A 24,397-nucleotide genomic window follows, 5' to 3' on the forward strand; every position below is an offset into this window, starting at 1 on the left:
CTTATGTACAATGCACAAGCAAATCAATCAGGCTGCTTGGGAGATGCAGACGTACAAGGGTGTTGTGGAAGGTACAAGTGCTTCAGATGCCACAGGTTAGGGAGACTGTGTGGGACCTTCTATGGAGCAGCAGCTCTGTTGACATAGAACCTGCTATAAATGATGTACTGCTAAAGTTCTGAATGAACAAATTATGCCCTCTGATGAGTAATAACATGGACTGAAAAGGGAATGCTAACGGCTGGTGATTGGTCACATGTTGTCCTAGTCTGGCACCTTTCCAGCACAGACTCCACAGATCTGGAAATGGAAGTCAATTGCCACATCAAGTTACTATGGGAGTAATAGAGCAATGTTGGCACCAGTCAGGTCAGAAGCCACTGAAAGGTAAGATCATTCTGCTCACTTTATTCATCTTTAAACATAAACCAAGTTCCATTCACCTTATCCAATTGATTTTTTATTCATTAAGTCTTGTTTTGAAGGCCAGTTAGAGATAAAAATAAAGTATTACCTTCTGGCTAAAAAGCAAATAAAACTGGAAAAAACCCAAGTGTTCCACTTTAATGATAACTTAATGATCATGCAAGGCTCTTATTGACACAAATCAGTTATCCTGTTAATGCTGATATCATTACTCACGTGCTGCCCACTCTCAAAGCTGAGATACAATGAATATGTATACACTTTTGGAAGCACGTCTACTAATTTGGCTGAAATCATTGGATTAGCTCACACCTCACATTAAACAACAAAAAAGTATGTACACCAAAAAAAACCACTAGCTTGATTGATCTTGTTCTTACTGCTAATATTGTTCTGTGCCTACACACTGTGACTAATCAGAGCAGACAACATTTATCTTAGTGGGGTTAATCCAGAAACAGAGGGTTATAGACAATAGGTGCAGAAGTAGACCATTCGGCCCTTCGAGCCTGCACCGCCATTTTGAGATCATGGCTTCTCCTATAGGGAGAAGGAACTTAAAACAATTGTATGAGAAAATGTGGGTGGGGATGGGAGGTGAGATTCAGGGGCCTACAGGCCTATAGGTGATAAGAGAACTAGGGAGCGGTGCAAGATTATAGACAGAGGACAGGATGTGGAAAGAGGGTGAAGGTGGAGACAGAGGCTAAAGGGTAATAAACAGGAACACAAAGTAAGAAAGGTGGTAGGGAAAAGGGAAATGAGAGGGGAAGAATTATATCTGATGGTTGAAAATTTGGTATTCATATCACTGGGTTGCAGACCAACTAGGTGGTAAATATAGGAGCAGGAGTAGGCCGTTTAGATTTTATGGGGGATTATCAAGTGGTCAGTGGGAAGATGCTTCCCCTGTTAGGGATATCTAGATGGAGGGTACATAGTCTCAGAGTAGGTTGCTGCTCATTTACAATTGGAATAAAAAGGAATTCCCTCCCTCAGAGGGTCATGAATCTCTGGAATTCTCCACCCTGAGAGGCATGGGGAGGTGTCCCTGAATACATCTTGGAAACTGACAAGACAATTAAACATGATGGAGAGTGTAAACTAGTGCTGCAATTGGATCAGTTGTAATCTTATGGAATGACAGAGCACCTTGAAGGGCTGAGAAGCTTCGCCTGCTTTTTTATATTCTTTAATGCTGGAAGTAGTGCTAGTCTGGACCTCTGTCTATGCATATTGCTGTACTGTTCTACTGACTGGTTAGTGACAACTTGTTGTGTTTTGTACAGAGTGACACTTATAATGTGTACGGTACACCTGCATTCACTGGCATTCTTCACTGGTGCCTTGCATTACTGCTTTATACACACCTGTCTGACTGCACATCAGTTGATTTCATGACTACACAAAGCTTCACTGTTATTACAGTCAGAATTTTTCTTTTACCTGTGAGCACTTTGATTTTCAAGGTCTAATTTGTACCAATTAGCTAAGTCCCAAGTTTGGGCTGCTTTTAAACTCCATGTGAGTAAACCAGCATTAGCAGGATCATGTGCACAGGTTTTTGCCAGAGCTGCAAAATCACATTCCAGAAAGGTGGATTTAGTAAGTTAAAACTTAAAGGATCAAAGCTTGCTTGCACCATTCAAAAAGGCCATCTTCTACATCAAAAGCAAATGCTGATGTAGTTAAAATCCTTTTCCTGACTACTATGCCTCTGCAACATCAAGATGTATAACCCAATGAGCAGTAAAAGTGACCACTGTGCAAACAGTGAACTATCTTTCAGAGAATTCAAACAGGATACAATTTTGCACAGTAATACAAAATAATTGCTGGAATACTCCTCTATATCTAACCCCATGGATCATACAAATGTGCCCTCCAGCAATGCCAATTTAACAGCTTTGCTTGATGTAACAACTGGTTTGCACAACAAGGTTTGCAAATTCCTGTAAAATGTTGGATAAGAGCAAAGAATTCAGCTAAATGCTTGGAGAGGAACAAATGCAGAAACTTTTCATAAACATTAGATTTAAATTGAAATTCAAACCTGCGATTTATAGAGGCAATAGATATAAGACACTGAAATATCAGTTAACTGGTGTTCCATCCCTGTCATTCAATGTTATGCAAATCTCTCTAACAGGAGCATGATTAGAAAGAAAGGCTGGAAAGGCTGAACATTTTAGTTGTACAAGGCATTGGTAAGGCCAAATTTGGAATATTGTGTGCAGTTCTGGTCACCGAATTAAAGGAAAGATATCAATAAATTAGAGAGAGTGCAGAGACGATTTACTAGGATGTTACCTGGGTTTCAGCAATTAAGTTACAGAGAAAGGTTGAACAAGTTAGGTCTCTATTCATTGGAGCGTAGAAGGTTGAGGGGGGATTTGATCGAGGTATTTAAAATTTTGAGAGGGATAGATAGAGTTGACGTGAACAGGCTGTTTCCATTGAGAGTAGGGGAGATTCAAACTAGAGGACATGATTTGAGAGTTAGGGGGCAGAAGTTTAAGGGAAACATGAGGGGGTATTTCTTTACTCAAAGAGTGATAGCTGTGTGGAATGAGCTTCCTGTAGAAGTAGTAGAGGCCAGTTCAGTTGTGTCATTTAAGGTAAAATTGGATAGGTATATGGACAGGAAAGGAGTGGAGGGTTATGGGCTGAGTGCGGGTAGGTGGGACTAGGTGAGATTAAGGGTTCGGCACGGACTAGGAGGGCCAAGATGGCCTGTTTCCGTGCTGTGATTGTTATATGGTTATATGGTTTAGGGTAAAAATGGACTTGCAATAAATGCATGCTCAGAGAAAGAGGCAACCAAGTACAGGAGACCCCATGATTATGGAAATCACTAGCCAAAGATTTGAGGTATGTAATAAAAGTTGCTCTGATGAAACTTAGGTGGGGAAAAAAATAAATTAGTTAGCATGTCCTTGGACTGGAAGGTGTGGCAAAGGAGGGACCCATCTGTGACTGGCAACCTAATCATGTATTGACATCATATCCAAATCTTATTTGTTTCATTTGTACAAGCTACAACCATTCAAGATCTAATATTAGAATTAGCTGTTAAGTAACAGTGGTGGGTCACTTTGCTTTCGCTGGTAAAATGGCTTAACATGCAAAAGAGATCCTGTAGGAATGCATCTCCACTTATAAGATGGACTCAATGGGGAAAAGGGGTCTGTGCTGAAAGAAAAAAATTATCAGTTTTTCTTTAGTGCACACTCTTCTGTGTCAGGCTTTTCCAGACAACTGCTCCAAGCTTGTACTTCCACAATATTTTAAACAAATCCTGGGATTAAGTAAAAAAAAATACATATTCAGAGATTCCCTCCTTCCCATTCCCCACTTTGGCCTCGCACCTCTTCTCCTCACCTGCCTATCACCTTTCCCTGTGCTCCTCCTTCTCCCCTTTCATCAATGGTGCATCTCCTCTATCAGATTCTTACTTCTCCAGCCTTTTACCTTTCTCACTCGCCTGGCTTCACCTTATCACCTTCCACCTAATCCCCTTTCCCTCCTTCCATCTTTTTATTTTGGCATCTTCCCCCTTCTTTTCCAGTCCCGAAGAAGGGTTTTAGCCCGAAATACCACTTGTTTACTCATTTCCGTAGATGGTGCCTGACCTGCAGCATTGTGTGTGTATGTTACTCTGGACTTCCAGCATCTCCAGAATCTCTTGTGTTTATATTCAGATTATCACTTTCAATTAAAGAAGACTGAAGCCACATAGACATCGGCCCCAGATTTCTAACCTGTAGGTGAATCAGTTGGATTTTTAACTATAATTTGGCAGCATCATGAATGTGTTCATGATTTTGTTTTACCATGCCCAGATTTTCATGGAGTAAAGCTCTCATGTGCTTGCATGGCTTCCAGGATCTATTGACAGCATTTCATCATGTAAAAGAACCAAGCTGGGTGTCCCTGGCAGCCTCCATATATGATCCACAGAACTGACTTATCTTCAACTCAGTAAAACTCTTTTAGATACTTGTAAGACAATAACTGTGCAAGGGAATTTGTCCCTCTGTCCTGATGAGACCTTCCTTCAATCCACTTAACCATTCCATTTAGAGGGAAAAATGACTCTAACCTGCATGGTCATTTAAATGGCCATGAGCATCTTGTTGGCAGGAGGCAGAGTACTCATGGATGGGATACAAAGCCTTTACACACAGAAACAAACAGCATTGTAAATGCGAACATACTTACCATCCTTGTGCACTCTCATTGCAGATGCAGTAATATCAGTTGTCACGTTGAAGTACGGGATCCACAGGTCCTGAGAAAAGGTAAATGGAGAAATGGTCATGATCTATTAAAAATTATAGCAAGACTTTCTAGTAGCAAGCACCGTCCATTAGTTAAGCTGCAATCATACAGTGAACTTCCACAATTCCAAGTACAATACATTCCACGAAAACAATTTCTACACTGGATGTTAGTAAAAGTGCGTCAGCAGTGAATTACTTTGTTAAACAGTACACTTTTATTGTAGAAATGATAAGCTTATATTTTCAGAAGTTATTTGAACAGAAGATTCATGGAACTATATCTTCTAAATTAAAATAATTAGGTGTCCAACAGGAGCAGTGGAAACTTACAGGATGCTGATACCACACAGCCAAGTAAGCTTGATCTACAATTCAACAGCGTAAAAGTGTTAGAGAACCAAGTTCACCTGGAGCTGCCTAACCTTAATATCGGTTGTTGAAATTAACAAACTAAGAGTTTATCTTGTGCACCCTTTCTAGAGGGTCCCAATTGTGGTTTAAAGCTTACCTCAATTTGTTTGTCCTCAAAGACATCAGCAATACTTGTGTTGAAGGCAGAGCCCGAGAGCATTGATGTGATAGGGTAGGTCAGGTCTAATACTGTTTTAAAGACAGAATTCATGGCCTGTAAAAAGGACAGGGAAGGGTGAAGTTTTCAGTTGTAACCAGAGAAACACTGAATTATTTTTTTTATTCAAACTATATTCTTGAACTTATTGCAATTTGTAGACTTGCACAGAGCTGTGAGGCTGAGTATTTCTCAGCTCCAGTATTGACTATGACTACAAAACATCCACAGCTTTGTCATCCTTTCCCACCTTATCTTCAATTGATTTTATGAATTAGATTTATTATCACTGTCACAAAGATGTGAAAATTGTTTTACAACAAAATTACTACAGACTACAAAACAAATAGCGCAAGAAAAAAGGCATAATGAGACAGCATTCATGGACTATTCAGAAAGCTGTTGACAGAGAGGTAGAAGCTGTCCTTGAATTATTGTGTGGGCCTTCAGGTTCTTACACTTCTCCCTGATGGCATCAATGAGAAGAGGGTATCTCCAAGATGCTGAGGGTCTTCAGTGAAGGATGCCACCCTCTTGAGGCAGTGCCTTTTGATGATGTCCTCAGTGGTGGAGAGGGTTGCGCCCATGATGCAACCTCCTGTGATCCTGTGCATTGAAGCCTACGTACCAGGCAGTTTCGCAACCAGTCAGAATACTATACATTGTATATCTATAGGAATTTTGCTTGACTGACATACCAAATCTCCTTAAATTCCCAATGAAGTAAAGCTCCCAGTGTGCCTTCTTCAAGATTGCGTCAATTTGTTGGACCTAGAATAGCTCCACCGAGATGAAAAGAAGCTTGAAAATGCTCATCTTTTCCATTGCTAAGCCCCTCACTGAGGACTGACATGTGTTCTCCCAAGTTTCCCTTCCTGAAGCCAACATCAGTTCCTTGGTCTTGCTGACATTGAGTGCAAGGCTGTTGTTGTGACACTACTTAATCAACCAAAGTTTGCTGATTAATACCGAGGGGATGATGGTATTGAACACTGAGATGTAACTGATAGACAGTAGTTTAACATGTGTTCACTCTTGTCTAGATGCTTCAAAGCAAAGTGGAGAGTTAGTCAGACACATTTGATGAGAACAGTTCTTAAGCCTATTTTGGCAGTTTACCAAGCCAGTATGAGACACCAGATAAGTGCGAGGTAATGTATTTTGGGTCATCTAATACTGGTTAGCATGTACAATAAACAGCAGGGACCCCAGAACCAGTGATGTACACGGGGACCTTCTGCACAAGAGCATAGTTCTTTGAAAATGGCAACACAGATGCACTTTCACAGGAATTATGATTTAAGAGGTAAAGCATCACTTTGCAGCTGTACAACACATTGGTTAACCTACACTTAGAATATTGCGTGTAGTCTGGTCACCACACAATAGAAAGGATGTAGCTGTGCTGGAAAGAGTGCAGAAGAGATTCACTAGGATGTTGCCTAGAGCGAAAGACTTTAGTTATAAGGAGATTAGATAAACTCGTATAGTTCTCACTGGAACACAGGATGCTGAGAGATGACTTTAAAAATGTTTGTAAAACTATGGAGGTGGACACAGATAGGGTAAGTAGTCAGTTTTTCTCCAAAAGTTAGGGAGTCTAAAACATGAACACTGAAGTGACAGTCTGTGGCTGGGAAACATTGCAGTTTACTCTAACACTCAGTCCAGGCCAGGGGTTCCTAACATTTTTATGTCATTAATGCTTACCATTAATTGAAGGGTTCATGGACCCTAGGTTGGGAACCCTTGGTCTAGGGAGTGGGCTGCTGCCACACAATTTAAGATGCTCTGCTATTCACTAATCAAACAGGAAATAATGCAGATCACTATGCAGTGAGGTAATAACAGGACTCTGACTATGGACAGTCCTACATGACTGACTCTCGTGACCTTCCAGAGCTACTGGGTAATTCAATACCTTAACAGGTGCTATTTATGGAAAGTCGTTGGTGGGAATAAAAGATTTTGTTCCTTACATTAGAACCCATGAATTGCTTGTTAAAGTGCCAAATGAGTATCCCTGTACTTGACAATAAGTAAATAAGTTTCAAAGTTCAGAGCACTCACAGTTGCCCACTCCCTTGCTCTCTGTTTGGTCCTCACTGCACTCCGCTCTTCTGCGTACAACGCCCCGATAAATGACCCAATGGAGGTTCCACCGATAATATCGACTGGGATTCCGATCTCCTCCATGGCCTTCAGTACACCAACATGTGAGCATCCCCTGTGTGTGTGGAAGGGGGTGGTGTGGTGGTGAAAGAGGCGGAGTCAGAGGGGAAGTGACGAATGAGTGAGAGAGAGTTGGAGTGCAGATGAAGAGATGGAAAGCGGATCAGGAAAGGGAAGGACAGTGGGGGAGGAAGGGCCGATAGAGAAGGAATAGACACAGAGGGAATGGGGTGAGGTGGAAGAGGGTTGGGAGAGATGAAGGGGCAGGGGGAAATAATAACCATCACACTGTGAGCTGGCTTCCAACAGGCAGCAAATCAAAATTTACAATTGCTGAAATTACTTCCAAGCAACAAGCAATAAAATTCCGATAATCCATTAACCAACTGTTGAGAAATCCTGATGCATCTCACTCAACAGGTAATATTTGTTACACTCCCTTTCTACTGACCTGGCACTGTTTCCCATGATCCCCATCTATTCACTGGGTCCCACCTTCCTTTGAACTCACCCGTATCTGTTTTTGACATTCCTTTTAAACTTACTAGGTTCATTGGAAAAAATATTTACCATGGAACATTTAATTAAATGACATTAGAGCATAAATATCAAGTTCCAAGTTGTTTATTGTCATTCAACTATACACATGTACACCACCAAATGATACAACGTGCCTCTGGACCAACGTGTACAACACACACAAAACCAAATAATATTACCATAAACAAATCAACAAATAATAAAGTGTATTATGGTAGCATCTGAAATTCAAGTCACTGCTATTTTGGTAACAAAATTCTGAGTGTGCCAAATTACCACAGTTTTACTTTAGTTACTGTTTTAAAAATAAAAACAGAAAGTGATTGAAATAGTCAGTAGGCCAGACAGCAATTCTAAGGAACAGCATTAATGTTTTCATGTTTTAGATTAATTCCCTTCCCTTAGACATTAAGTTCTCTTTCCAGAGATGTTGCCTACATTTTATTTCCAACATTTCTATTCCCATTTCAAATTCCTAGCAGAATTTATATTTTCTTGATTTTCATCCTGGCCCTGTTTTATAGAATCAGACAGTAGCCTCAAGTTGGGCAAAGATACTGCATAATCACAGGGCAGCAGTGTGATCCAAATGTGGAAGGGCAAAGCTCAATATAAACATGGGGAGGGGGCTGTGGGAATATATACCACATGGTATGTGCTATTATTTTCGATTGTTTGTGCTTAGCCTTAATGATCCATGAAACGGTACATTGATTCATTATTGCAATATGTACCAAGGTATAGGTGAAATACGTAATTTTGAATGCCAGATGTTTCCATCACATCAGTACATTGCAGTAATACAAGCGAAAAGCAATGACAGAATGCAGAACATAGTTTACCTGGCCCCTCCTCCTCCCAAGACCAAAGCAATAGTGTTCCCTGTTAGGACCCGGGCTAGTCGGGAGAAGTCACTGTGTCGGTCGACAGGTTTCTGAAATACTTTTTCATATAGCTCAGTCTAAAAAAAAAAGAAAATTATTTCAACTTTACTTACCTCCCAATTCCATGAGCACTGCTGACAATAGACTGTCGATTCAGCAACACCCTCAAATCCTAATTCCACATTCTTGCTCTGCAGATTAGTTATCTCATTATTCTGTTTTTATCCAGGCTTCCAGCTAACCCCAGGTCATTCTCTTACCAACCTAACCCCCGTTATGTCCTTATCTGCATGCCCACCCATCCCAAAACTGCAGATTAAGACTGCAGCCTCAATCCTAAAGCCCCAATTTGTCTGTTTCTGGTGATCTGACTTCACCTCTGCCCATCCAGATGACTATTGCCATCATCTTCCCCACCAGTGCCCAACTACCATCACTAACTCTGCTTCCCCTACCCTGTTCACCACTTTTTGGCCCTCAGCCTTCCAAGCTCAGCTCCCCTCAGACTTCTGATACTGAAATGCTGAACTGGTGAGCACTGGGAATGAAGCACATCTTGTTTTTTAAAATTTTATTTTATTTAGAAATACAGTGCAGAACAGGTTTTTCTGACCAAATGAGATGCACCATCCAGCAACCCATTTACTTATCCCTAGCCTAATCACAGGACAATTTATGATGACCATTAACCCACTGACTGGAACACCTTTGGACTGCAAAAGGAAGGTAAAGCACCTGGTAGAAGGTTGGAATTGAATTCCAAACTTCGATGCCCTGAGCTGTAATAGCCGCACGCCAACTGTCATGCTACCACGTGCACCAATATGTGACCCCCCTAGTATGTCTAGACTTCTGTTTGAAACTACTTCAGGAGCATTTCTCAGCAATTATGAAGTTCCTCAGTAACACAAATTGCATTTAGTCTTCCGTGTAACTTCACATTGGGCTAGGAGACAAGACTAGAGAACAACATTACCAATTTTTGGAAACTCCTGCGTGAGAAGATCCTGCGAGGACACTTGATATGAAAGTGCCCCGAACACCAGCTCCTCATGTTTAGCCATTCAACAGTGCGGGAAGGACTGGGGCCATCTTCCTTGTGCAAAAGGATGAGCTGCTTCAGTGCTCGCACTGCTGTGTTCTCCAACATCTGCTCCAGCTGCAGAGAAACGACACAAATACAGAGAAGAGAAAATCTTTTAGTTGGTGTTGTGGTTTGTTGAATATGGATCACCAAGAAGTCTAGATAACTACTGTATGGAACAGCAAGAGTTCAAAATTAACCAGATATTTTAAACTCTGAATAAAGATGAACAATTTGTATTTTTCAATTAGCTCTTTATACAATGCCACAATGCTATGTAGTGTTGCTGATTTGAACTTCAAAATGCAATGTTGAATTTCTATCACACTCTCTTGACTGAGATCTTAGCCACTCTTCCAAGTAGCAGAAAGTACTTTGCTTGGTTATGGTTTTAGAAATTGCCTTTGACATTTTCCTTTATTAAAGATATTGCACAAGTGCAAACTTCCACTGTTGTCCAAACTAGCTAACACTGGATAAGGAAAACCTGGTGCAAAACCCTGGGAAAGTTTTCACTGCTAATGTAATGCTCTTTCTGTAGCAGCAGTATTTGGGTTATAGCTAGAGATAATGGGGGCTTTGGAATGTGTGCCGGGAATGAAGGGAGTGTTTTTTCTTCTTGTGTGCCTGAGACCAAGGTGATCTGGGTCTTTTGTTTGGCAGAAGATGGGGAAAGATGATGCCTGAAAGGAGAGGTTATAGACACCAGAAAGGAGTGGACTTGGAGTAGGGCTGGGAGTCGATGAAGCCCGGGGAAATCGATGGGGGACCAGTGAATGGGAAACTGTGAGCTCCAACTGTGCGCATTAGACGTTTCATTAAAATGGGCCCTTTTCTTTTTGTTTTACTTTACTAACCCTTCAGTCAAGTTAAGAATTATAAAGCTACATCATTTAATTGCATATGGTGTACGGTTTGTTACTTCATGGTACTGTTTTGTAACAGGGTAACACATTATGCAGCATCCACACAAACAGGCGGTTTGGCGTCTCAATCTCACACGTTTGGTGGAGCCAGAGACTGTCTTTCCTAGACTTACGCAGCCGACAGAACCCAAAGGTTACACAGGTTTGAACTTTTGTTCAATGTGTCTTCACACAAACTCTAACATTTTAAATTCAGAAACACCGCTTGGTTCTTTTAACAATACAGAGTGAGTCTTATACACATTGAGAAAATATATACTGAAGTACACACACAAATTAGAAGAAATAGTAGATATCTCCATCCAGACTATGGAGAAAACTTTACCTTCTGGCAAGCAGTGTGTTTTATTGGACATGTTTCAAAGCCTGTCTGGTACAAGGTTAAGGAGGAAGGGAGCACTATTCAATGAGCCCAACTTCAGCAGAATTACACACATATACAAGCACAAAATTAAATAAGTAGTGCAAAAAGAGAACAAGAGATCTACTTCCACCAGACATTTACTTATAAATTTTCAGATCAAAGGAACTGCATGCAAAATTAGATTTCTCACCAACTTCCTCTTGGAATGCTTCAGTCAAGTTCTCCAACTTCCCAACTATCTTCTTATTGAGATAGATATATGTGTATAAAAAGAACACCCGTGTGTGTAGAGCAAGGCAAATTAAGAAACTTCCAAGGTCTTTTTTATTTGCATGAAAAATGATGTAAATTTATACACTACCTTTCATGTCCTGCAGGATATCCTAGGGCACCATGCCCGTGCCCTTTGATAATTTTAATAGATCACATAACCCAATTTAAAGACCAGCAAGGGCCTCTTCCCCATATTAGTCAACATTAAACCTTTGATCAACATCACTAAAGCAGATCAGTAGGTTGTTCATAGTTTTTTTCACTTCTGGTATCTCACTATATGCAAATAAACAGCCAGAACAGTTTAAATACATTTTAGTGATTGCCAAGTTTTCTTTAAGCCCAAGGATGTGAATTGATGAAACTGCAAGTTAATCCTAAAATAGCAAAGGAACAGGTAAAGGAAACAGAAACATGATAGTGATTATTAGTCCAACTAGACCTTATAGCTAATAGCCAGTTTTACTTCCTCACCACAGTGAGATTACAGAACTAACAACAGGTACAGGAAGGCGTTAAAATGCGATTCTATGACTATACTTTGGTAGGCTAACTAAAACCAGCTGGATGTCAGCAGAATGCCTCACAGGGAAGGACACATAGTCAATTTATCAAATGACAGCTGGAAAACATAAGGAAGAATAAATTGCACACACGTGGCCACATATAATGTCCGAGGTAAATTTGATAATAATGTTTCAGGACAGTGGCTGGGGCAGAAACACAAGGCCATTAAGATAGGTGAGGATATGGGAAGTGATTATTACCTTCAAGGTAACACACACACGTAATTACCTTTAAGGCATAATCTGTCCATGTTGAGGAGCCTTACAGTCAAAGAAACACAGTTACTGATCTGGCTTTCACTCACTCTGGGAGGTTGAAATTGACCACAACTTTTCTTAATTTTTATTTCAAATCTGGCAGCATATTTTTTCTGTACTGCCACTATTTGTTAGATGGTGGATTTTCAAATGTTCTCGTTACTAGATTACAGCGGCCTGAGAGCACCGTTACTGTGAATCAGATCATGTTTCAAAAATCTTGTGAAAATGAAAAAACAAATTGGAAATACTATCAAACATTTCAACATTGGGAAATCAGTGGTCAAATCAGCAAAGCTTAATCAAGTGGCTCAGGGTAACCACCACACTTACTTTGAAGAGGAAGTATGCCCAAGAAATGGGGGCATTGTAGAGTTGCACAACTCTGCCGATCTGACCAAAGATTTTAAACTCTGATTATCTTAAGCATATGCCTGACTTTCTGATAGATAGTGGTTAAAAAAAACAACAGAAAATCATGTTCTTTTATGTCCTTAGAAGTTGCAGTTACTGCAGGTTTATGTTAGGGTTACTGGCTATTGTTATAAATTGACCACATGCTTTTGTTATTCAGATGGACCTTTTGCTGCCATTTAGTTAAAAAATAGCACTAACTGTGGTAAAAAAAACACCTCTTCAGAAGATTGTTTAAAAGCAGCATTCATTTGCTGCTCAAAATAGTCTCTTAAAAGAACAAAACAGGAGTTAATTTGGTGCAATTTGAATCTACCTTAGTTGCAACATTCCAATATCTCCTAAGTTTATTGGAAGGTCAAGTATCCTCTCTGAGGCTAACACCATAAGCATTGGGGTACTGGTTACCCTCCATCAGTTCTGCAAGGCCAACCCATCGTTCAAGTGTTTCATAACAATCTCGTAAAATTACATCTCTATTAGAAGCTGTGTCACATGAAGACATTACCAGATGGATGGAGATGATCAGAGTGCTCAAAGCCCTCTTAAAGAAATGCAATATTCCCCACACTTCTGGGTTCTCTGCCATGTTACTGTTCAATGTGAAAAAGGAACATTTAGCTACAGAGTACATCAGGCCATGCAATAGGGACATACAGATGCCCTGCATGAATGGCAGTTCATTAACCTCCCTGCCAATCACCTCTTGCCCCAAATGTGGAAAATACCCATCAACCACCTCAGACCTCACAGAACCAGAACAGAAGAAAGCCATTCTCAATCTTTGGAGGTTTACAAGTTTATGAAAAGCATGGATATGGTAGTCAGAACATTTTTCACAGGGCACGGGAGTCTAGAAGTAGAGGGCACAAGTTTAAGGCAACAGGAAAAATCGAAGGAAATCTAAGGGGCAAGCTTTTATTTTAGAAAAGTTTTTAAGGAGATCTGGTGGGTGAGTACCTGAGACAAGAGAAAATGATAGGGCCACATAAAATTACAATGTTTAAAGGACATTTGGACTGGTGCTTAGACAGCAGAGAGTTACGGGTCTACTGCCAGAAAATGGCATTAATATACACATGGTTTGAAGCATCTGTTTCTACAATTATATGCGATCCACAGGGGCTGTCTCAGAATATAACCTGAATTTAAGCTCACGGGACAACACTTCCAAATCACCAGGTCAATAGTGTCATGTTTAAGCTCTTTCACACATGGTTATAACAATACCTTGTTAATCCTACATCACTTCCTATAATCCTGTTTCCATATTTCTTTGTCACTACAGCCAAAAGGCTCTCTTCAGTAACTTGTTGATGACAACAGCACAACATATTAGGCACACACACATGTTAAAGGAAATCAGCCAGGTTCGATAATTAAATATTAAGCAAGAATTCATGGCACCTGTCCCAAGGAGGGTTCCTGATCGCCAAGTCCAACTATCAAGATGCAATCAGCTTGTCGAATACAGCGTTGGGTCCAAGGAGTCATGCTATAGTCAGTCTGGTACAGCACAATTCGATTTATGTCCTCTTGCTGGGCCAGCCATGCTGAGAGACGATATTCATGGATGCTATAATAGTATAGAAAGACAGTAGTTGCTCAGGGTGCAATATTAGTAAAGCTCATGCTCTGCAAATTAACTGTTCAAAGCCTATAGACAATACATAGTCAGGGGAGCCATGGACTCTGATGTCAGGCACTGAGTTGAAACTGTTAATAGTGAGCACTAAGGGCACAATCACCAGGGGACACTTCATCACTTACTAAGTGGAATGTATTCATGCCCCTGCAGAGGTCCAGAGAGATTCTTGTGAACAAGTGTAAATAGAGCAAATAAATTCCACCCAGAATATCTGAAAGATTTAAGTGGGTGTTGATAGGGACAAGATTGGGGAAAATATTGCTCTACATGTATTAGTCACAATTTTCTGATTATTGTGCTTTAGTTATTTTATATTATCACACTACATTCATGGGGTTATCACATATTCCAGACACTTTCAGAAAAGAGACATAGTGGGTGTTTTGCATTGAAGTGTAGATAATACACGGCTGTGTGACTTACAGTTTATAGCTTTCACACAGTTGCATGCCCACAGCAAGCTTTCAAATTGAATAGAAACTAGTAAAACTAATCTAATTTGGAGAGGGAATGAGTTAATAAAACAGCCCATGAATATAGATTAGCACTTGAATTGCCAATGTATCTATCCATTAAGTGCTCTTAAATGGGATGAATGTGGTTAAGTACTTGATGGTGGGCGTGGGCATGGGCGTGGGCATGGACACAGTGAACTGATGGCACTTCTGTGCTGTATGACTCCATGAAGCAGATTGCTTGAAGGGAGCTCCTTTCCATGCTGTGCACTAATCTCAGCGAAAAGACAGAACAAAAGATGCAAAATTCACTCTTCAAGAAGCGAGAGAGGCAGAGGTTGGGAAGATGTTGGAGTCCATTATTAACGATGAGGTCTCCGGGTACTTGGAGGCACATGGTAAAATAGGCCTTAGTCAGCATGGTTTCTTCAAGGGAAAATCTTGTCTGACAAATCTGTTGAATTTCTTTGAAGAAATAACAAACATGGTAAACAAAGGAGAAACAGTTGATGTTGTGCACTTGGATTTTCAGATGGTCTTTGACAGGTGTCACACATGAACACCAGGCTGCTTAACAAGCTACGAGCCCATGGTATTACAGGAAAGACTCTAGCATGGATAAAGCAGAGGCTAATTGGCAGGAGGCAAAGAGAGGGAATAAAGAGAACCTCTCTGGTTGACTACCAGTGACTAGTGGTGTTTCACAGAGATTTGTGTTAGGACCAATTCTTTTACTATTTTACGTCTATGATTTGGATAATGGAATTGATGGCTTTGTTGCAAAGTTTGCAGATGATATGAAAATAGGTGGAGGGGCAGGTAGTTTTGAGGAAGTAGAGAAGTTGCAAGAAAGACAGACAGATTAAGAGGATGGGCAAAGAAATGGCAGATGGAATACAGTGTCAGGAAGTGTGTGGTCATGCACTCTAGTAGAAGAAATGAAAGGGTTGACTATTTTCTAAATGGAGAGAAAATACAAAAAGCCGAGGTACAATGGGACTTGGGTGTCCTTGTGCAGGATTCCCTAAAGGTTAATTTGCAGGTTGAGTCTGTGGTGAGGAAGGCAAGTACAATGTTTGCATTCAATTCAAGAGGACTGGAATATAAAAGCAAAGGATACAATGTTGAAACTTTATAAAGCACTGGTAAGGCCTCACTTGGAGTATTGCAAGCAGGTTTGGGCCACTTATCTTAGATAGGATATGCTGAAGTTTGAGAGGGTTCAAAGGAGGTTCAAAGGAAGTTCTCGAAAATAATTCCAGAATTGAATGGCTTGTGATATAAAGAGCATTTGACGGCTCTGAGCTTATATTCACTAGAATTCAGAAGTATGTGGGATGACCTCATTGAAATCTATCAGACAGGCCTTGATAGAGTGGATGTGGAAAGGCTGTTTCCGATGGTGGGATTGTCTAAAAAAAAACAGAGGACACAGCCTCAGAATAGAGGTGTGTGCTTTTAGAATAGAGATGAGGAGGAATTTCTTCAGCCAGAGAGTGGTGAATATGTGGAATTCTTTGCCACAGGCAGCAGTGGCCAAGGCTTTATATATATTTAAAGCAGAGGTTGATAGATTCTTGATTGGTTGGGGCATGAAGGGATATGGGGGGAAGGCAGGAGATTGGGGCTGAGAGGAAAATTGGATTATCCATGATGAAATGGCAGAGCACACTTGATGGGCCAAATGGCCTAATTCTGCTCCTATATCTTATGGTCTTAAAATTCAAAACAAAGCCCAATTTATTTGCTCAACTCTCTGGAGGGGATCTTGATACCACAACTGAACAAGAATGCCACCAATAGTTATAATAATAAATGTTATAATAATGATTTATGATTAAACAATTAACAATATTTAAAATAGATTTTTTTTTGTTCAGCATAACAAAACTTTCAATTTCCAGATAAATTTACATATCTTACCCTCACAGATATCAGCTATCAGAACACTGCCATCAAAATATAGACATCACCACAACATCCTACATAAAAGCCCTTATTAGTATAGCAGACTGGTTTACATCTAGATACTGCAGGAAAAGTTGCCATGTTTTATGAAAACTTTTTGTTTTTGAGTGTACCACACATGACAAAAAGTCCAAAAGAATGCATTCATTAATTTAGGGCAACCAGAAAGTTCAGGGACCTTATTGGATATCCAACAAAGTAAAATATTCTTCCTTGTACAAAAAGTCAGGATGTTAAGAAGTTTTTACTGATGTGCATTAATAATACGACTGCTGGGTAAGCCTAAGAAAAAGACACTGGGTCCAGTTCAAGCTCCATCTTCAGAATCTTTTCCATCTCACCCAAAATATCACTCCACTATGCCTGAAGTTTGGACAAGTCCAAAAACAGTGGGTGAAAGTTCCAGTATTTACTTTACATTTAGAACACATTGGAGAAACCCCCATCTTAAATTTTGAGAGACGATCTGGAGTCAGATGGGTTCTATGCAGAATTTTGAGTTGCAATGCTTTAGTACTATTACAAACTGAAATTTTCTTTGCATTATCAAAGATGTCTTCCCATATTTCAGTTGTAATTTCTACTCCCAGCTCTTCCTCCCAGACCCTTCCCAGCTGCTCAGCCTCGCCACAAGAACATTCCCTCAGCATGCTGTAAAGAGTACTAATGGAGACTTCACCCTTAGAACAAAATACCCTCTTTTCTATGTGAGAAATCAGTTAACAATGATGTTTTTTCCTGTATATAATCTCTTATCTGAAAGAAACGAAAAAGATCCTCGTTGGGTATGTTAAATTCCTGTACTATTTGACTAAAAGACATCATCACCCCTTCATCAAACAAATCTCCTAGATGGAAAATACCCTTAGAAATCCAAAGTTTAAATCCAGAATCCATTATGCCTGGCTGAAAATCTAGACTGCTGGTTATTGGAGTGAAGGGTGATTTTTCGCTGCGTTGCCCTTAATTTGTCACACTGACCTCCAAGCCCTGACTGTATTAATTGTTATTGGATTGCAACAATATTCCTCAACTAGTTTCAGCTTATAGAGGAAAAGCAAATTAATAAGAGGGCATTTTGCTTGTGAAGCTTCAATGTCTAGCCAAATTGAGGAGGGGTCCCTGCAAAGCCAGTCAACCACACAGGATAAAAAGGAACTTAACTGATACTTTTTGATGCCTGGAAAATCAGACGCCCTAGACTACTGGGAAGCTGTAACTTAGAGATTTTAATACAGGGTCTTTTTTTGTTCCAGATTAAAGAAATAAACCAGCCATTTATTTTTTTAAGTATTTGCTGGGTAAAAATGACATGAATATGTGGTAGAGCAGACGAGGAAGAATGTTCATTTTGAGCAAGGATATTTGGCCAAGCCAAGAAATGGAAAGAGTGCTCCATCGCTCAAGATCCTGTTTGGTTTTGTCAAATAACTGTGTAAAATTAGCTTTGAACAATTGATCAAACGTAGGTGTGATAAGAATTATTACATTCATATCAATAAACCTAGTTAAAACTCAGAAAACTTTTAACTAGGATAAAATAATTTTTAAAAAGCCTCCCCTTTCTCATTTAAACCTTATTGAAATCTGACTGAGTGCAGGATCAGAGAGGTGGCATACCAGTGAAATACTGGAGAATTCCAGGGAGACTGAGATTCAATCCTATACATCTCTTAGGAGAAATCTAGAATAATAAAGTTTGAAGCCCTTCCCAACTCTGCCAAGAGGAAACATAATGAACATGTTAAAGACAATGCAAACATGTTTTGTCATGTACAACAACACACACAAAATGCTGGTAGAACACAACAGGCCAGGCAGCATCTATAGGGAGAAGCGCTGTCGACATTTCGGGTCAAGACCCTTCGTCAGGACTAACCGAAAGGAAAGATAGTAAGAGATTTGAAAGTAGAGGGGGGAGGGGGAAATGCGAAATGATAGGAGTAGACCGGAGGAGGTGGGATGAAGCTAAGAGCTGGAAAGGTGATTGGCGAAAGTGATACAGAGCTGGAGAAGGGAAAGGATCATGGGACGGGAGGCCTCAGGAGAAAGAAAGGTGGGGGGGGGGAGCACCAGAGGGAGATGGAGAACAGGCAAACAACTAAATATGTCAGGGATGGGGTAAGAAGGGGAGGAGGGGCATTAACGGAAGTTAGAGAAGTCAATGTTCATACCATCAGGTTGGAGGCTACCCAGCCGGTATATAAGGTGTTGTTCCTCCAATCTGAGTTTGGATTCATTTTGACAATAGAGGAGGCCATGAATAGACATATCAGAATGGGAATAGGATGTGGAATTAAAATGTGTGGCCACTGGGAGATCCTGCTTTTTCTGGCAGACCGAGTGTAGGTGTTCCACGAAACGGTCTCCCAGTCTGCGTCGGGTCTTGCCAATATATAAAAGGCCACATCGGGAGCAGCGGATGCAGTATACCATACCAGCCGACTCACAGGTGAAGTGTCGCCTCACCTGGAAGGACTGTCTGGGGCCCTGAATCGTGGTGAGGGAGGAAGTGTAAGGGCAGGTGTAGCACTTGTTCCGTTTACAAGGATAAGTGCCAGGAGGGAGATCGGTGGGAAGGGATGGGGTGTGGAACACCTACGCTCGGTCCGCCAGAAAAAGCAGGATCTCCCAGTAGTCACACATTTTAATTCCACGTCCCATTCCCATTCTGATATGTCTATCCATGGCCTCCACTATTGTCAAAATGAATCCAAATTCAGGTTGGAGGAACAACACCTTATATACCGGCTGGGTAGCCTCCAACCTGATGGCATGAACATTGACTTCTCTAACTTCCGTTAATGCCCCTCCTCCCCTTCTTTACCCATCCCTGACATATTTAGTCGTTTGCCTGTTCTCCATCTTCCTCTGGTGCTCCCCCCCACTCCTTTCTTTCTCCTGAGGCCTCCCGTCCCATGATCCTTTCCCTTCTCTAGCTCTGTGTCACTTTCGCCAATCACCTTTCCAGCTCTTAGCTTCATCCCACCCCCTCTGGTCTACTCCTATCATTTTACATTTTCCCCCTCCCCCCTCTACTTTCAAATCTCTTATTATCTTTCCTTTCAGTTAGTCCTGACAAAGGGTCTTGGCCCAAAATGTCGACAGCACTTCTCCCTATAGATGCTGCCTGGCCTGCTGTGTTCTACCAGCATTTTGTGTGTGTTGCTGTTTGAATTTCCAGCATCTGCAGATTTCCTCGTGTTTGTCATGTACAAATTATTTTGGGTTACACTGCTCACTAGTAACCTAATAGATTTATAATTCCATTAGGTTATTTATACTAGATCTCACCAAGTATTAATTAAGCCTCAATTTCTATCTGCAGTAGCTAGAAGTATTCCTGTAGTGTATATGTACAGCTCTCTTACCTGTCCAATGCTGATGCGCCTAGTCGTTGTCTAATGATATCACTGGTCATCAGCAAAGTTGGTCCTATCAAGTCATAAAGACAGCAGTTTAAAGCAATTGTTAATGCCTTTGTAAATGGTATAAATGACTGCCATGCAAAGCAGTTTGCTGGTAAACCATTACATCAATTGTGGTGCTTAAAATATCCTTCTTGCCAATTCCCCCAACCTCTCAGCAGAACAGCACATCCTGGGTTATAATTATTTTAATTTTCTTGCAATGTTTTCTTCTTTACCAAAACTGCAGACCCAATCTAAGTGCTGGATAGAATTGCTAGAAACTTGCCTACAATCCCTTGTTCTGGTTGCTATAATATCTTCTACGTGGACAACAAGTTAAAAAGTGGGGTACTCAAACTAAGAAGAGAACAAATTAGTATTTACTGTTTAACACTGACCATTTTTCACAGGCGACAGTACAGGCACGGCTTCCACATTTCTTCATGTACAAGCCATGGTGCCAATGGACAGCCTTCTACCAGGCTCCCTCAGAATGGCACTGAGCATCATGATAAGTAATGAAAATGCTTACCGGAAATAACCAGTTTTCAAAATCCCTTCTTATAACAATTAGTAGGAACTGGGAGCCTCAACACAAAGAGGGAGATCAGCATGCTGTCCTGAAAGTATTCACTTCAGCAATCTGGCATTCATTAAGCAGAACAGGCACAGTGAAACTAAGGTTAGGGTCCAAAATTACCATTTGATTGAGTTACAGTATTTCTCAAACTTGCTGTTGTTGGTGATTTTCTTCCAAAATCTAAAACCTTCTGAATTTACAAAGCCAAAGAGTTTAGTATTCTCCTTCCTACATCTATGTAAGGGACTCACACTAACCAATTGAATTGAGTGCATGCATCAGTTCCATGGCGAAGGCAACAATTGGCACCTCGTCACAGACAGGAAGCACAGCCACGGTGGAAAGGTTACTGGTTGGGTTTGTTACATCAGCACTGCTAGCTGTCGAAAGTCCCAAGCTTGAACCTGAAAAGAATGGTAACAAAAAAAATATATACAGTACATTTTGGTGTTTTGTTGAGATACTTAGTTTGAAATAAACATATGAAAGCTCATCATCAGAGGCTGAAGGCACAGTGGTTACACATTACTAGCCTATTCCTCCATCCGTACTATATCAGGAATGAGATGATGTCTTGTTTCCATCGAATAAAAAAAAATCACCTCCCTCACAAAGAGGGTAGGAGATGCATCTGGTAGGTAAGAGTAAACGGGAGGCTAGGGAGAAAGAAGATCTCCTTAGAGATCAGTGGGACTGCCTATGTCTTGACTCTATGTCTAAATGTGTGGGATTTTCTTGGTGTTTACTGAGAAAATCATGTTTACTCAAGGGTTGAGGGAAACTGGTGGAGATGTTTTGGAGGATATTTTATTACAAGGGAGGAGGTACTTGCAGCCTTTCACATATTTAGGTGGATAAATTTCCTGAGCCTAACCAAGTACATCCTTGGACTTTGTGGGAGACCAGAGAGGAAATTCTGGAGGCTCTTTCAGAGATTTGCTTCATTGTTAACTACTGGTAAAGTTCCCGAATACTGGAAGGTGGCTAATATTCTGTTATTTAAAAAGGGTAGCAAGGACAAGTCAAGAAACTAAAGGCCAGTTGGACTGACAATAGTAGTGAGGAAGTTACTGGGGGGATTCAGAGTGGCAGGATCTACCAGCATCTGGATAAGTAGAGTCTGATTAGGAGGATTCAGCATGGCTATGCACATGGGAATTCAAGCTTGACAAACCTTTTTGGAGTGTTTTGAAGAGGTAACCAAAAAGGTACATGAGGGTAGGGCAGTAGATGTTGATTACTTGGACGTTATTTGGAACTTTGGCAAGGTCCCATGTGGTAGGCTGGTTTGGGAGGTTAGGTCCCATGGAATCCAAGGAGAGCTAGCTAAGTGTATTCAAAATTGATTCAGAATCAGAAGCATGTTTATTATCACCAGCATGTGTTGTGAAATTTGTTAACTTAGCAGCAGCGGTTCAATGCAATACATAATATAGAAGAAGAAAATGAAAAAAAAATAATAAATCAATTTCAGTGTACATAAATTGAATAGTTTAAAAATCATGCAAAACTGAAATAATATATATATATAATAAAATTGAGGTAGTGTTCAAGGGTGCAATGTTCATTTAGGAATTGGATGGCAGAGGGGAAGAAGCTGTTCCTGAATCGCTGAGTCTGTGTCTTCAGGCTTCTGTACCTCCTACCTGATGGTAACAGTGAGAAAAGGGCATGTCCTGGGTGTTGGGGGCTCTTAATAATGGACACTGCCTTTCTGAGACACTGCTCCTTGAAGATATCCTAAGTACTTTGTAGGTTAGTACGCAAGATGGAGCTGACTAAATTTACAAGCCTCTGCAGCTTCTTTTGGTCCTGTGCAGTAGCACCCCCATACCAGACAGTGATGCAGCCTGTCAGAATGCTCTCAATGGTAGGAGGGAAGTGGCACAGGTAAATAGGGTGGTGAAAAAGGCACTTATCACACTGGCCTCAACCAGCAGGGCATTGAGAACAGAAGTTGGGACATTATGTTGCAGCTGCACAAGTTGCTGGTGAGGATACACTTGGGGCATGGTGTTCAATTTTGATCAACTTGTTACAGGAATACAACATTAAACTGGAAAGAGTGCAGAAAAAAATTCAGGAGGATGTTGCCAATCAAGATCTCTAATGTTAGGAATATATGAGAATGAGAGGCAAACTTATGGAAATATTTAAAATTATGAAAGCACAGGTAGGGTGGACAAAGACAGTTCTTTCCCCAGGGTAGGGGAGTCCAGGACTAGAAGGCATAGATTTTGGCTGAGAGAGGAGAGATTTAAAAAGAGACCTGAAGGGCAACTTTTCCATCCAGAGGGCAATGAGAAAATGCTTCTGGGGAAGTGGTTGAGGCAGGTAGAATAGTATCATTTAAGAAGCACCTATATAAGTGCATAGAGGAGAGAGTCTTAGAGAGGTGTCGGCTGAATGAAGGAAATTGGGACTAGCTGGGTTGGCACTGTGGTTAACATAAACCCATTGGAGCAAAAGGCTGTATAGCTGTATAACTGTAATTAAGTATTCTCTTACAACAATTAAAATATGAGAGGTTCTTTATTGTTGTGAAACGTTCTTAACCAGAACAGGTTACAAATTGGAAATGCAGTCAAGAGGAGAATTGCCATTTGGAATGGGATGCCTGTTGCCCTGCAGCAGTTGACACATACATCCCAATTGTCTACCAAACACTTAATCATATCAATGGGCTATACACAAGATAGAGAGAACAGTAAGTATCTAAGAAAACTTCCCCCTCCCACTAAGAACAGATAACATAGGGAGAATTTGTTATCTCCTCAGATAAAACTGCAGTGATTACAGAAACACAACTCTATGAAGTGTTGGAAATACCAAGGTCATGAAGCAGCTGTACTTCAGATTGACCAGCTTTTCATCAGAACTATGAAAAGGAGAGAGGAACAGGTTTAAGATGCTGGGGGAGGGGGTGGATTGAGTGAACTAAAGGGAAGGTCTGATGGAATGGACAGCACAAAAAAATTAAATGACAGAACAAATAATGATGCAAGTGAAGGATGGTGGTAACTGTACAAGAAAGAAAGTGCAGACCCGAAGCAGAAAAATGTCTGCACTAAAGAAATAAAATGGGTTCTAGAAAATTGAACTGAAAAGCACTAAGTGATGATTATCCAAAAATTTTTAACTGAATACCTAGTCAGAGAAAAGATGAACTATCACAGAGATTTCAGGATATCAAAGTGACAAGTGATTGATAAGTTGGGATCATCTAGGGAGGGATGAGGAGATGGTGGAGAAAGAGGAAGGGAAGAGGAAATGTGGAAGGAAAAGATGGGGGTTGAGGAAGAGGGAGAAGCAGGAATAGGAGAAAGAAAGGGTGGAGTGGGGGAGGGGAGAGAAGAAGCAGGGAGGAGATTGAGCAAGATTACGGAAATGGAATCAAACATTATCAATTGAGCACAAGTGTCACAAACCCCGATCCCATGTCTGAGACTCTACCTGGGAATGGTCCATGCACCTGCTGCAGGTTGCCCAGGATCTTCTGGCCCAGTAGATGAATTAATCGAGTGACTACCTGCAAATCACACATTTTGGCAAAACAATTGAAAGCACTGGACTCATAA

At 40.7% G+C, this 24,397-nt stretch overlaps 1 protein-coding gene across 6 annotated transcripts in view; it reads right to left on the minus strand.

Moving 5' to 3' along the window:
- pnpla6 (patatin-like phospholipase domain containing 6) overlaps positions 1-24,397 on the minus strand; it is a 225,509-nt gene that overhangs the window by 56,867 nt on the left and 144,245 nt on the right. For all 6 annotated transcript variants that reach the window (XM_059992131.1, XM_059992129.1, XM_059992134.1 and 3 more), the window contains 9 exons: positions 24,273-24,348; positions 21,077-21,223; positions 20,201-20,264; positions 14,166-14,334; positions 9,850-10,032; positions 8,832-8,950; positions 7,348-7,504; positions 5,218-5,334; positions 4,648-4,717 (listed from right to left, as the gene is read on the minus strand). In XM_059992131.1, coding sequence (XP_059848114.1) covers positions 4,648-4,717; positions 5,218-5,334; positions 7,348-7,504; positions 8,832-8,950; positions 9,850-10,032; positions 14,166-14,334; positions 20,201-20,264; positions 21,077-21,223; positions 24,273-24,348 — 1,102 coding nt within the window. The remainder of the gene's footprint in view (positions 1-4,647; positions 4,718-5,217; positions 5,335-7,347; positions 7,505-8,831; positions 8,951-9,849; positions 10,033-14,165; positions 14,335-20,200; positions 20,265-21,076; positions 21,224-24,272; positions 24,349-24,397) is intronic.

This window comes from Hypanus sabinus, chromosome 16 (assembly GCF_030144855.1).
Source record: "Hypanus sabinus isolate sHypSab1 chromosome 16, sHypSab1.hap1, whole genome shotgun sequence".
Taxonomy (NCBI): domain Eukaryota; kingdom Metazoa; phylum Chordata; class Chondrichthyes; order Myliobatiformes; family Dasyatidae; genus Hypanus; species Hypanus sabinus.